The sequence below is a fragment of the Syngnathus scovelli genome, chromosome 14 (genome assembly GCF_024217435.2).
Source record: "Syngnathus scovelli strain Florida chromosome 14, RoL_Ssco_1.2, whole genome shotgun sequence".
Lineage (NCBI taxonomy): Eukaryota > Metazoa > Chordata > Actinopteri > Syngnathiformes > Syngnathidae > Syngnathus > Syngnathus scovelli.
The window spans coordinates 5,635,748-5,650,000 of record NC_090860.1 but is presented as its reverse complement, the minus strand read 5'-3'; the positions used below and the strand labels follow the sequence as shown (position 1 = coordinate 5,650,000).

Here is a 14,253-nt window from a genome sequence, read left to right as displayed (position 1 = left end):
TTTTACGGCAGGTCTTTTGGGTTGCAACTGGCGTCGCCTTCGTCCTCCGCGGCTACATATGTTGGGCATCCATAATGTCCAAATATTTGGCCTCAATGATGTGAGGGAGCACCCTGTTCCTACACACGCAAGAAGAAACATAAGTATGTGATACACTTCTACAGGTAAGAGGTGGCGTCAACCTGTATAGAAGAGAATGGGACCACGCGCATATCCCTGAGGAACTCCACACAGACTAGAATGCAAATGCTGATAGACCCTGTGAAATTTTACTTGTACTTATTTTTATAAGGTTTAAAATGACTTTTTAAAATTACTTCCCACTTGATAATTATGATTCGGTTTGACAATGTTTTCTTTGATACCTTTTTTAATTTTCTGATCCACCCCACCCTTTTCTTCCATTTTATTTGAGGTCGATCGGTTCGAGGGCGTCACCTGAGGGGGATGAGCAGGATCATGACCAAGGGGAAGATCATCTTCATGTAGGGGATGGGGTACATGCCGAACGTGCACAGCACCAGCAGCTGCATCATCTGCAGGAAGGTGAAGTAGTGGATCTTCCTTTGGGGCACTTTGCGGATGTAGTGGGTGGGCGGGTATGACGTCTGCAGCAAAGGGGGAAAAACACGTCAGGACCCAGCTGGAAAACTAAGTTCCCTCCGCTTGTCCTCCTCCGGCCATCCGGAAAGGAACTACTTGAGTAAAATGAAAAGCGCCGGCCACGCCACAGGACCCCCTTCGACGCTCCTCACCTGCTCCTTGAGCAGCAGGGCCATGCGGTCGCACATCTGGTTGCCGTCGATGGAGGTGAGCGCGATGTAGAGGAAGAGCCCGTACAGAACCGGCTTGGGGATCCACTGTAGCGGCAGAGGCAGCAAGAAGACCGACGCGCCGATGAAAACGTTGGCGGCCAGTGACGTTACACGCGTCTCCTTCACCTGCACGATACTGAACGTGGATACTGTCACACAGCGGCCCGATGACATCTTGCTCATTTTCACATACAGGCTGCCGAGATAATTCATTCAAGATTTACTTCCAACTTTGACCACTAGAGGGTAGTCCATTATTGTGCTCAGCCTAACATAAAAACAAAAAAGCCCATCACAGTCCTAGAGGACTCTAAATTCCACATATTGCTGTCTCCGGCCGATGCCGACTTCATTTGAAGCCTTCTTCCGATTAAGGGCTCGCCAAAATAATAGAAACAGCAATGAATGTATTTGGACTTTAACCTCAAGACAGACAAATATTTTTCTTTCATTTACTTGGAAGGACACTAAGTAGTCACACAGAAGCTGGTTCTAATTGCGTGCGTCTATGCACTCACGTCTCGTAGAGGTGTCCTCCTTCCACGCGCTGCTCTACGAAGGCCAGCTGGCGCACGTGCAGCGTGGAGTGCGGGAAGGCAGCGTGCATCCAGGGCAGCCCCAGAACCGACATCAAGATATTGATCAGGCCCGACAGCATCAGGTCCCAGTGGTATGCCGTGCCCTTCAGCAGCCTACGACAACACATAAAAGGACGACGGTGAACTTGGGAAGTCATGGACACATTTGAACGTCTCCACCCTTGACTGACTCCCACCAAAAAAAAAAAAGGTCTGCCATGCGTGGCTCACATATGGCGCGGCATCCATCAATGTCCGTGTCAGCAATCGCAGCAACATGCCTCCTGACTGTCAGTTGAGTTTGATTTTTTTTTTTTTCTTCTCACCCGTCATGAAACAAACAGGTCGCCATGGACAAACTTCCCAGTTTGGTGCATTTGTCTTTGACCGTTCACATTTGGTAGCAACGGACCAACACCTTCGGGAGGTGAAATGGCCACTCGAGACCAAGATGGGGAACTTCTTGAGGTTTTTGGGGGCTCTTGAGACTCATGATAGACATGCCTACCAAATATCATATTCAATTAAATTAAATCCTTTTTACTACCGGTTATTTCTGAACCAATTTCAGAATTTTCATACGATTTTGAAAGTTTTTGGATGGGATTTCTTGTTGCGATTGCTGACTTGTGGATTCTCTGGTGCTACCGTCAGCCTGCGGGCGGGCTAATGGACGTCCGTCCATCATGGATGGACGGCATGGCGGAAAAAGGTTAGACTTCATATTTTGGCTGCGAGGCTTCTTGACTCAGATGTCAACTTTTGTGGCTCAGTTGTCGCTAACGAAGCGACGCGGCACCAAAGGTCCTCGGTGGCTTCGGAAGCAGGCAAAGGCAACCAACCACTTAACAATTACTACCACCATTAAGAAAAAGAAGCAAGCTTTTGTGAGGACAAATGACTTGGATTAAAGACTAGCATCATCAAATGACAAATGTAGTTTGGATTTCCGGTGAGTGGCCCAAGCGTCAATTTTCAAAGTTGCTGCATGGCTTATTTTGGCAATGTGTACTTCCAGTTTTGGTAGCTGGGAATCTCAGCCAGCATATGGAGCAGCGTTTCCTTTGTATTCACCTGTTCTCGGGTGCGTTGGTGAGCGACACAACGATATTCTGGTCGATGAAGATGAGCAAGGCCAGCAGGAAGCCGAGGCACATGGCGCTCAGCACGTTCAAGGCCGTCAGGCGCTCCAACGGAGCCACGCTGAATGCTGGCTTGTTGTGGACTTTAAACACTGGAACTGCTCATACACAAACAATAAGCACTGATATGTCATAATGATGTCGCATTTCATGTTTTGGGTTTAAAAAAAAACATTCAAAGAGGGTAAAAGGCTGGGGGGTTTGGTTTTCCTTTTCTAACAATAGACATTTTCAATGTCTCATTTTTAAGAGTCATTGTCATAATTTTTTTCAGCAATTTCTTTTCAAAGAAATGTTTTGATAAGGATTAGGGTTAGGCGAAGGACCTTGAGGTGGGCTAGTAAAAAATAAAAACGTGTTTCATGTGTGTGTGTTTTTCTTCCTCCATGATGTGGGTGTTTGTAGGGCAGCCAAGCCTTGAGGCGCTCCTCGAGGGACACGCAACAGACGCTCGCATTTCTCGTCCATGAAATAAACATTCTCATAACAAACATTTTCAAAACAAACATAAATAATAAGGCAGACGGCGGATATTGCCGCTCAATTCCCTCGGCCTGGCGTGCCCCACTTGATGCGCACTCCTCACCTTGTTCTTCATTGAACGTGTTTGTGTGCTTCTGTACATGTCAGAATAACATGCGTGTGTGTGTTCAAGCTACACAATGCTAAGCTAACGCAGTGGCACATTCATTTACGTGATGTTAGTTTGACTGTTTTTTGACAATCAAACTATAATTTCTCAAGAAAAAAATATAAAATGTTTTGATAATAAAAATAAAAATAAGCACTTTACTGGCCAAGGTGTTTGTGTGTTAAGACAAAAGCAAAAAGTGGTACTGACGCTCGATGTCGCTGAACAGGTATGACCCAATGAAGGAGAAGAGAAGAACAGAGATGGGCAGAGCGCAGTCCGACAACACCTCCCTCACTTTGGCGTGTAGGAACGGACTGACAACAAACACACACGCACACAAAGACGCAATGTCATCATCAGGCCCAACTATGCCAGTCAAGGGTTGGCGGGCGCATACCTCCTCTTGAACTGGTAGAGTGTGTAACCCATCCACAGCGTGCCCATCATGAGCAGCAGGCACAAGACAGGCCGCTCGCGTGTGCAGTTGATCAGTGAGTTGGGGAGGACGTGCAGCACAGAGCCCATACCCAACTCGCTCCCGTTGCCCCCCATGGCGGCAACGTGCGGCGACTCGCTGGCCGTGCTGCCATTGCCCAGCGTGGGCGGGTGGTAGTACCTTTGGAAGACTGAAAGGACGGCAGAGCTGGACTTGATTTTTTCTGATGATGACTAATGCCTCCTCAAATTGGTGTCTTAATGTCTGCAACAAAATGGACGCCGCTCCGTCGGGACTGATTATTAAAAAGATGGTGCTCGTTCATCAATGTTACAAAAGTATCAAAATGCAGAATGAATTAGCATTAGCGGCGTCGGAGGTTAATGTTATGCTAATGGCAGACTGGCTAGCGAGGTCTCCATTTGAGGAAATTAAAACTGCGTCAAATATTGATGAGGGGACGCGACAGGCTGCGGGACATTTAGCATACCCAGATGTCATTAGCATTAGTGCTAATGTTAGTACATGTTACTCACTTTTCACCGTTCCTTTGACAGCGTCCACCACAAATGCGATTGATATGAACAGCGCAATCACCTCCTCTGTCGACCTGCAAATACAACACAAATCGGCGATAAAAAGTCTGAAAAGTCAAATGTTGATTTTTTTTTTTTTTTTTTGCGTGTGCACACCTTTTGAAGAGCTTCATGACTAGGCTGAGGTTGAAGACGCCTCCCAGAATGAGGAAAAGACAGTTCCACAACCCGATGCAGGCATAGAAAGCTGGGAAGTCTAGCTGGTAATCATCGCAGATACCACGAATGACTGCCAACAAGCACATGAGCATTCTTTGAGTTATGTGGACACTCCGTGGAGCTTGGTGCCTGAAAATCACGAGATTACGGTGCTCATCAAGGTCCGACCGACTATGTAAGCAAGCAGCTAGCTCCAATTCCACTTTTTAAAATTTTTCTTAACATTATAGAGTCAGGTTGGATGCGCTACAGTTGCCAGGGTGCTTTAAATTCCAGGGAAAACCACCACCGCCCAGAGCGTTTGTGTGCTGCTGTGCGCATGCAAGCCAGTGGCCGTCTAGGCGACCTGCAGGGTGCCCGAGCAAGCTGTTATGTAACAAATTGGATTCTTATTTACGGCCGCCACTGCGGCTAACTTGAGGCGCTCAGTGGGAGCACCAACAATCAACATCAACACAACTGCAACACTGTTGATGTTTGGGGGGGGAACTGGCTAGTTTTTTTTTGTTTACATTTATAAATGTGTCTGGTAGTTAACCAAAAAAAAAATTCACTTTAGGTTTCAGTTCTATTGTTTTGTCCATAATTTTTAAATTGAAAAAGAGTAATTTGATATATGGAAATACTTTGGTGGTCATCCGAAATTTTTTTTGCATTCATACATTTCCCCGCTAAACACACATTTTGCTGCTCAAACTCACACACACAGACACGACCCGACGTACCACTTATGAAGATAGCAAGGGGGGCGGTGGTCAACGGGATGACCAGAGGGGAACCAGCAAACAGCGAGTAGATGACGCCACCGATGGACTGCCCGATGATGGTCTTTCTCACGTCTACACGCGCACAAGCAGAGATAAGACAGGTTAGATATGGAATATTGAGAGTGAGAATGTGGCAAAATATTCCCAAGAGATACCTTCAATGTAATATCAGTTGTAGTCGTAAAATTAAACCCATTTTTTATGGCGATCGCGCGTGTGAGTGAGTGAGTGAGTGAGTGAGTGAGTGAGTGAGTGAGTGAGTGAGTGAGTGAGTGAGTGAGTGAGTGAGTGAGTGAGTGAGTGAGTGAGTGAGTGAGTGAGTGCGTGTGCCCGTGTGTGTGTGCTGCAGGCTCCATGTTTCCGTGTCCTCTCCCAAACTCGTAGTGATGACAGCAGTCACAAACAAGAGCGCTCGCTAAATTCGCGGCAGCTCAAAAAACACAAACACAGTCACCAGGCCGACTGTGCAGTCAGTCAGTGGTGCTAGGTGAGCTATTGTCGGTACCGTACCAATCTCGCCGCGCGTGCTCTCGTCGTTGAGCGAACCGAGCGCAATGGCGGGCAGCAGGATGGCGATGTACAGGAAGATAGCCGTCGTCATGTACTTCAACAGGGTCTTGTTGTTACCCACGATGCCTGCAGGGGGAGACACACACAAAATCATGCCAATGTGGCTGACAGGCACTTGCTAAATTAGTTTGTATCCAACTTTGGTTCCTATTATTTCCCGCAGTTAGAGGCATTTACAATCATGTCTGAAGACCGTAGCTAGTTAGCTAGCGGGTGGTTAGCCTGTAGCGATGACGACTCAGTTGATCTGGGGAACACAAATTAATGTGGCTAACAGGCATTCAGGCACACGAAGCAGGTTAGCCTGAGAATCTATTGTCAATTGCATTATTAGAATAGATAGGAAGATTAAAATAATAATAAATTAAAGATAGGTTGATATTGCAAATGAGAATCTATTGTCAATTGCATTACCAGGATAGTTAGGATTAAAATATTAATAAATTAAATAAAAATGAATGATTTTATGAAAGTTGAATTTCTTTTTTATTACATGTATTGAGTTTGTTTTATTATTGCATTAATAAGAAGGTTGATATTGGTGTTTCGACTGCAGTAAACAGGCCAGATTGTATCATGCCAAATTAAATCCATTCCATCCATCCATTTTCTGAACCGCTTAGTCCCCACGGGGGTCGCGGGCGTGCTGGAGCCTATCCCAGCCGTCATCAGGCAGTAGGCGGGGGACACCCTGAACTGGTTGCCAGCCAATCGCAGGGCACACAGAGACAAACGACCATTCGCACTCGCACTCACACCTAGGGACAATTTGGAGTGATCAATCGGCCTACCAATCATGTTTTTGGAATGTGGGAGGAAACCGGAGTGCCCGGAGAAAACCCACGCGGGCTCGGGGAGAACATGCAAACTCCGCACAGGGAGGGCCGGAGGTGGAATCGAACCCGCACCCTCCTAACTGTGAGGCGGACGTGCTACCCAGTGCGCCACCGAGCCGCCCTCCAAATTAAATCATTCTCCGTTTTATCTTTTTTTATTTTAACTTTAAACTCAAAGAAATACTTTATAATAAAAAAAATAATCCATAGTCATAGTTGTTTGTAATCATCGGGAGTGGGTGGCGTGGACGCGCAGTAGTGTTTGTAGAGTTAGTAGTAAGTGGACCGACCTCTCACCAGTAGTCTGTGGGTTATTTTGCGTTTCCCTGTGTAGCGTCACTGGCAGCGTCTCTGATCTTAGCGTTGCTTTAGTCTTTGGTGTGCAGATATTTGAATGACAAAGTGTCCGTGTCACTGATGATATTGCAAACGGACACCTGTGTGTGCGTAAACTGGAAACGGATATGGAAGAACGCGCTCACACCGATCATGAGCGCTCGCTCATGTGCGCGTTCTTGTTCGTATGCGTTTCAATTCTGTGGCTTGCTCCGGGTGCGCAGGTCCCCCGCGACAGTGCCAGCGGGCCACATATTATTGATTGTATGACACGATGCTTCGGGACGGTCTAACTTAAGACAGGGCCGGATTTGGCCCACGGGCCAGACTTTGGACATGTCTGGTGTAGGGGTACACTCGCCTGTCTTGTGTCAGCACCGTGAGTTTGATTCCCACATTGACGGTGTGTGACACAAAACATGGGGGTGGAAAAAATAAATAAATAAATAAAAAAATTGCATTAAATAATGTGGCTAAGTTGCTGAGGCACAGGAGACAGGTTAGCATTCATTTTGGGCATATTATTTGGCAACAATGTGGCTAGCAAGCCCTTGCTAACGCATAGCTCGTGGTTTGGGCTTCTTGTTCAGTTGATATTAGCAAACCATTGATTGTTCATGCTCCGAGCAACACAGGTGGCACAAATAATACCACCATCATGTTGACGTGCCAATATTAGCGTCAGGCTACTAAGAGGCTAACATGTCACAGACGCAAAGCTTACTTTAGCTTAATGACACTTAGCTTAGCTTAGTTCAGTTTTAACGACACAGGCGGCGGGCGAATCCTACCATCTGTGAAGTCAGAGGCGTAGAGAGGAAGGCGACGACACAGGTCCTCGTAAATCCCGCGGCCCGCTAGGAAGAAGTCTGTACACTACAAACACAAAGAGGGGTTTAGTTGTTAACGAGGTCGCTGCAACCCGACGGAGCGGGATGACCTAAGCGGCTCGACGCCGTCGACATGGCAACGAGCAACAGCGAACATTGACAAATTCAGTTTAGTTGGATGCATTCACTTCAATAATCCTGTTGAACTATTTATCATTTGTTGGTATGATTATGTATGAAGTAATCATTCATTAAGAATATTTGTTTATTTTTTTATCTGTGCCCTTCTTTCCATCATCCTTCCTCTGCTTTGTCATCGCCGGTGCAACTTTCCTTTGTTAAACGACTCGTTCCTTTCTTCCCTTTCCTTTCTTTTCTGTTCTTTTGTTTTCGGGCCTGAGGAAGGACACCCGACATGCTAGAATGGAGGAAACACGAGCGGAAAATGTCTGCGAGCCCTCAACTGTCAACGTGATGTGAGTGTGTGTGTGCCAGGGCTGTGAAGTATGCACGGTCAGACCCTTGGAATGGATGTGTGCAGACGAAGAGACGGAAAGGAGCCCAGAGTGTTTTTGCGGGCCCTTTAGCACAACGGAGCTACGAAATTGCTGCAAGTTGGCCAAATTTGGACATTTCTTCAAAGGTGTGTGGGGCGCCGATCTGGGAAGAGGCACGCTCACCTTGAGGGGTTTGTGGCGACGGGGGGCGGGCTCCTCTTTGCCCAGGGCAGTGGGCTGCTGGTTGGCCGCCGTCAGCTGGTGGCGCTGGAACACCAGGGCCTCCTTGAACTCCTCCTGGGTTTTGGTCTCCAGAAGCTTCTGACGGAAGGAAATGTCCGAGAAGAGCGTGGCAAATGTCCTGCCTAGCTCCATGGCTGTCTTGGTGCTCTTCTGCAGGGCAAAACGGCCGCGAACCATCGGGGTTAATGTACAAGCAACTACTGGGTGCAACCCCCCGTGAAATCACAAACTACTCCATGGAGTTGGTGCACCTCCTTTCCCTTGTAAATGTTCAATAACATGCAAACACCCTATCTCAAAAGAGGTGGCGCACCCCCACTTGCCCCTCCCGCACCCCTAAACAAACTTTTCAAGACACAACTTCCACATCCTGACGCAAATATTTTAAGTGACATTTTTTGCAACACACCCCCTTGCAGCCCCTCACCCAGTCAAATGCTCCCAACTTTTTTAGCTACAAAGCCCCTTTTCAAATCCTACCACAGTGACCACTGCCCTCCCCCCGCATGGACCCTGAAAAAAGGCAACATTCCTAAAAGAATATCAAAACCCTCCTGACGTTTTTCCCGCCATGTTGAAATATGGACGAGCCCACTGACAAGAACTGACATGAAAGGAATTTTTCATCAATATTTCATCCACATTTCACAGCTTTGCACCAAAAGTCACCTTTTGATCAACAGCTCCTCGCTCACAGGCGCACATGAAGGCACCGTCGCTATCTTCACTCAATGCTAACATTAGTATCCGAGTTCATTTGATTTTTTTGATCCCTCGCTGTGGGACACTTTCAGAGGGAAAACAAGCAAATCACTCGACATATTATTTTGGGTGTGCAATCAAAATGCTCAAAAACTGCCAGCGAGGAAGTTCAAAATCAGCCTCAAAATCAGCCTCAAAAACAGGAAAGCGAACATTTCAAAATTAACTTTTGCAGATGACCATGACTAAAATACAACAACAAAAAACCCACTAATCAAAGATTTCTTTTTCCCCCACATGTATGCCAATGAGACAAGCAGCTGAATTGAATGTTTTTTTTGTTACCATTTTGCGCGGCGCCAGGACCAGAATGACGTAACGGACCTCACAGCAGTTCTCCCCCCAGTTCTGAGGCCTCTCCAGCCGCGAGATGCATACGTGGCGCCGCTGGAGGTTCTTCAGATTGCACCTACACATATACACACACAACACGCACACACATACAATTGAAAAGGAATGTCGAGGTTGCGTTGGCATGAGGGGATGCGGACAGTGTAGAATAAATGTTAAACGCTGCTCAGTTGGATTTTTGACTTCATGGAAACCATTTTGGAATGTTGGAACAATCTCGTGGTTTTTATTTTTGTCGTCTCAAATTGAGATTTGAGTCAATGCCCTTCAAATAAGGGTGGTTTTCAACGAATCCTTGAGGCGCATCAAGGCCAACGCATCGGTTACTCACAGTATGCAGAGCCAGGACTGCTGGTAGTGAACTCCGGTGTCCGTGGCCGTCACGCCCTGGATGGTCTCGGACAGAAGGTGCACTGATGGGAACAACAACCATCAGGTGAGAAGAACATATGATACAGATGAGCACGCGGGCGCACACAGAGCCTTCAAATTCAAAGCCTGGTTTGGAACCCGATTCGAGACTTGAAACCTTATCACTGGGTTAAAATTTTAATTTGACAGCCGAGCTCTTCCTCGCATGTTCTGTTTGGAGCCCAAATCGTCGTCTGAAATCCTAATTTTGTTTCCCACCACGTGCCGCGCCTCGGCCAATTGAGCGGCTTGCGTTTACGGCTGAATGACATCCGTCACCATGGCGACTCCTGGCGGGACGGCGGAACGGGGCAGTCGCCACACGTTGATAAAAGACCAGCGCGAGCGACAAGATAGAAAAGAAGAAAAGCTGAAGGGGAAGATTTTAGTTCAATTCAATTAGTGTCACACGGCAAAACCTCCGTCAGGAATCAGGCAAGAATTTGGACTGACGGGCCCAATTTAAAAGCCAAAGCAATGCTTCAAAGCTCATCGTGGAACGCCCGAAGCCCAAATTCTGACCCAAATTTGAAACCAAACTCTGTCTCGAATCACCAACTTGAAAGTCTAACCAAGGCCATGTGGTGGAGTGAGGATGACGGCCGATTAGTCACGCAGAGGAGATTTGCCTTCAGTTTGATATTTGCTACCTTTGCTCAGGTCGGCTCGCTCTGAGCACACCGTGACAAAAGACAAGAGAGGAGCCGAAGAACATTCAATGTCGTTTTTTGACTCCACGTCAGCCTGTGTTGCCTGAACTATCGCTGGTCGGTATCGGTCCTTCACAAGTTGATATCGGGCATCAATATCGATACCTGATACCAATCCTTGCCCACCCCTGAACGAACCGCTAATTTGGTTCTGAAATGTTACCATCCTAATTTGCTTACTTTGCTCTCCAGAACTATTTTTAAAGCAGCCTTTTTGAAATCCTACTGAAAATCCCACGAGAACGTCTCGGCTGGGCCTCATATTTCAAATGCGCCTCATAATAACCCAAACATGGCTTCTGATATGCGTCGGATTGCCTGGCTGGAGGTTGAGGTGCATCTTTGGAGGTGACCTCAATAAAAGCCCACAATCTTATGCAGCCACCGAGATTAACTGTCTGTCAGACGCGCGCACACGCACACGCAGAAGAATGATTGGTTTCCCTCGTGGCCGGCGGAGGGCCCGGTGAAGGAGGTGATTAAATGAGACGAGGTGGCAGATGAAACACTTATTCGCGACGGAGGCATACATCATGGGCCAATCACCACGCGGCACTCCGATGATGTCATGCCACGCTGATGAGTGTGTATGTGGGGGGGGCGTCGAGAGGGGTGTGCATCCGCGAGGATGTAGCACGGCGGCGAGGTCGAGTGGCACTGACATGCTACGCTAAATTGCAGTTATGTAACCTCGCCGCCCCAGAAAAACGTCAAATGATAAAAGAGGACGCTAACGTGTCATGCAAACTCGCAATTACAAAACATTTACCAAGAAAACCGGAAAGGAGCTTGCAAACTATCATGACAAAAATATAAAAGGCTCAAATGTGTCATAACTCCAGGCAGAAGACGGCAGATGGGCGCGTTGATGAACAGTCACGGGGGGAATGGCGACGCGCTGGATGGCGACGGCGATGGGGACGCCAGCAAAGAAATTATGTCAGAATATTTGGACATTTTGTGGTTGCTTACCGTCATCAAAGAAAACAAAACTGTCTGCGTGCAAAACAAAAGAAGAAGAAAGAGGAGGCATACAAAGTCATAGGTCAAAAGAAAGTTTCAACATTTGCTCTTTTGTGGTTAGTACAGAGCCCCACAAATTCTGCCCGGCAACAGGTTTTCACATGACCACGACAAAATAATCATCCGAGCACCAAGCAAAAAAACATCACAGGCTAACAACCATCTCTGGGTTGTTCGCGAGTTTTTGTGAATTCTGCCCGGCAACAGGTGACCACAAGCAAATTTGTCGTTAATTGGCTATTATTTCCATAGCAGAAATGTGTCTAATTTGGCTGCGTGCAAATCGGTGGCATGTTTGCTTGCATAACTGACAAAATGTTACATCACAGCTGCAGCGTTGGCGCAGCTAATTAGCTCCTGGCTGGCTCGCGTCGGCCATGATTGTTGTTGTTGCTGCGGCTAAGAAGTTTCCTCAGGAGGAAAAAGCTGCTCGGGTTTTTGGGCCAAATTAAAAAGTATCGCCCACTGGCTCCAAGCTAACGGGAGGGTTATTCCAGTGCATCTCCACCCCTGTTAAAAAGTTGCGCAGAGGAAAGTCCAGCATAAATATAAATGTTACACTAACCTTCAATGTGTGACAGCGCTCATATTTCCCATTAATATTCCGTAAAACATTTTTTTTCTTGTACCCTCCACTGAGTGCAGTGATTTTGCAAAACACCATCCAGCAGATGGCGCTGAGGTGGGAAAAAAAAAAAAAAAAAAGAGCGTGAAGAGCATCTCCTCACAAGGAGGAGGCGGCCGCCATGTTGGAGAGCCGTTTGAGTAGCTCAGCTAGCGATGGATGACACCACTCAATTAGCACCCGGCCCACCCGTTGCCCGCCGCCCACCCGACGGTCCCGCTGGACACGGAGCGTGCCGCGACATGCCGGGCGGCCGTCACCTCGGCGAACCTTGGCTAACGGCGTCGATTAACAAATCTGTTTCTTGTCAACAACACAGAGTTGGAGTTAAAATCCACTTGAAGAGACAGTTGAGATGCGAACATCCCCCCGGGACACACGATCACATCATTTCTGAGCGATAGCGGTCAAGTCTTTATGTCAACATCAGAGCTGCACAGATTCGCAGACACTTTCAAGTATTTCTAAACAGTAGGAGGTACTTTCAGATCAGTGCCGATAATTGTGGTCGCTTGAAAAGATACTTGAAGATAACTGTCGCATAATTTGCATAATTCCAATAAATTAAATTTAGTTCAGGTAATGGTGGACAGTACTCACCGTTGACTTCCTGTGCGCCGGCGTCAGTGAAGAGTAAACTCATGATGTCCTCAAAGTTGCACCCTGGCTCTGGGGCGTTGTCATCCTGTCCAACGTGTCTCAGCATTCTCTTCAGGACGTCGTCCAGCGACGCCGCTGTCTCATCCAAGAGGATGCTGGCACGGGCCAGGAAGCCGTCAAGGTCGCGGTGGGCGCGGATCTCTTCCTCGAAGTTCATCAACTTCACGTACTGCGCCACGCACACACGTTAGCATTGGGAGCGACCATTAATACGTTAGCGATCTCCTCATCCAAGTTCATTGGCTTCATTCACATACTGCGCGACGCACACTACATTAGCATTGTTAGCTGAGCTACTAAACAACTTCACTGCTACACGTTAGCATAGCGACTGTGGGAATGCTACATAGCCCAAGATGTTCCGGGATTAATATTATGGCGATACAAAGCATTCTAGATGTTCAGTACTTTGCTAGCTAAAAAGTCAAGAAAGCCTCAGAATCTTTCAACAGACGCTTGAATGGACGGCGAGATGATTACGGGTCGATAATGAGCGTAGCCATGCAAACCACCCTCCCGCCGCCCACAAAAAAGGCACCCCCCCACCCGTGTATTGATCGAGGGATTGACAAAAATCCCGAAGACGGGTGAAAGCCCCCGCTGCTCTTTGCAAAACATGAAAGGACGTCTTTATGGAAGACATAGTGACACAGCGCATTGTCACACTGTGTTTGTTTGCGTGTCTGGAGATGCGGGTGGGCAGCTATTTTGGGTTGTCGTCAACCGCGCGTATTCTTTTTTCCAGGAAGAAAATAACATCTTTAGATCAAAAGCAGTGTGCAGAAGACATGGAGCTGCTGCAATGAGCAAATGCACACAAATGTTAAAAGTGCTCATTTGACGACAACGCATGCTTAAATGGCAACAAACTAAGCTCAGTTTCGAAGCTAACAGAAAATTCAAACGTGATGACATTGTTATTGTTATCGTTATCATTCATCGTTATATGTTTGTTGTATGTTTGCAAAAATGTCCTTCGTTACGAGGTGCACTTTGTATTGTCGCATCTTAACGCCTTGCCGCTAACAAGCGCTATGCCCGCTAGCTCGTGAAAGCAACAAAGTCATTGGAGGCTTACCCTCCTGGATGTGTTGAGCAGCACGCAGCCGGAGTCGTCGCTCTCTGCACGGGGAGCAAAACAAAAGACAATTAGAGAGGATGTTCGACATCATGCACTTTGACAACACAAAGTTGTTAAGACAACTCGAGAGGGAAAGTTACGTTTATTCACGACGATAGTTACCAACGGGTCAGAGATGTGCACCGAAATTC

At 47.2% G+C, this 14,253-nt stretch overlaps 2 protein-coding genes across 8 annotated transcripts in view; both read right to left on the bottom strand.

Moving 5' to 3' along the window:
* The window catches only part of rpia (ribose 5-phosphate isomerase A (ribose 5-phosphate epimerase)), a 15,565-nt gene extending 6,835 nt beyond the window's left edge, over positions 1-8,730 (bottom strand). Inside the window, exon 1 of the mRNA XM_049740064.1 lies at positions 8,721-8,730. The gene's annotated coding sequence lies outside the window, so the exon portion shown is untranslated. The remainder of the gene's footprint in view (positions 1-8,720) is intronic.
* The window catches only part of slc4a11 (solute carrier family 4 member 11), a 30,684-nt gene that overhangs the window by 1,737 nt on the left and 14,694 nt on the right, over positions 1-14,253 (bottom strand). For 5 of the 7 annotated variants that reach the window (XR_007485697.2, XM_049740012.2, XM_049740014.2 and 2 more), the window contains exons 4-21: positions 14,060-14,103; positions 12,922-13,150; positions 11,646-11,669; positions 9,884-9,965; positions 9,487-9,610; positions 8,380-8,589; positions 7,661-7,745; positions 5,638-5,763; positions 5,086-5,199; positions 4,298-4,430; positions 4,142-4,215; positions 3,567-3,795; positions 3,377-3,483; positions 2,468-2,633; positions 1,334-1,507; positions 756-951; positions 439-608; positions 1-119 (exon numbers count right to left, since the gene is read on the bottom strand). The exon at positions 1-119 is cut by the window's left edge. Coding sequence is in view for 6 of the 7 variants with exons in the window: in XM_049740012.2 (XP_049595969.1) it covers positions 53-119; positions 439-608; positions 756-951; positions 1,334-1,507; positions 2,468-2,633; positions 3,377-3,483; positions 3,567-3,795; positions 4,142-4,215; positions 4,298-4,430; positions 5,086-5,199; positions 5,638-5,763; positions 7,661-7,745; positions 8,380-8,589; positions 9,487-9,610; positions 9,884-9,965; positions 11,646-11,669; positions 12,922-13,150; positions 14,060-14,103 (2,354 nt within the window). In the remaining variant the exon portion in view is untranslated. The remainder of the gene's footprint in view (positions 120-438; positions 609-755; positions 952-1,333; positions 1,508-2,467; positions 2,634-3,376; positions 3,484-3,566; positions 3,796-4,141; positions 4,216-4,297; positions 4,431-5,085; positions 5,200-5,637; positions 5,764-7,660; positions 7,746-8,379; positions 8,590-9,486; positions 9,611-9,883; positions 9,966-11,645; positions 11,670-12,921; positions 13,151-14,059; positions 14,104-14,253) is intronic. The other 2 variants (XM_049740016.2, XM_049740017.2) reach the window with 1 other exon arrangement.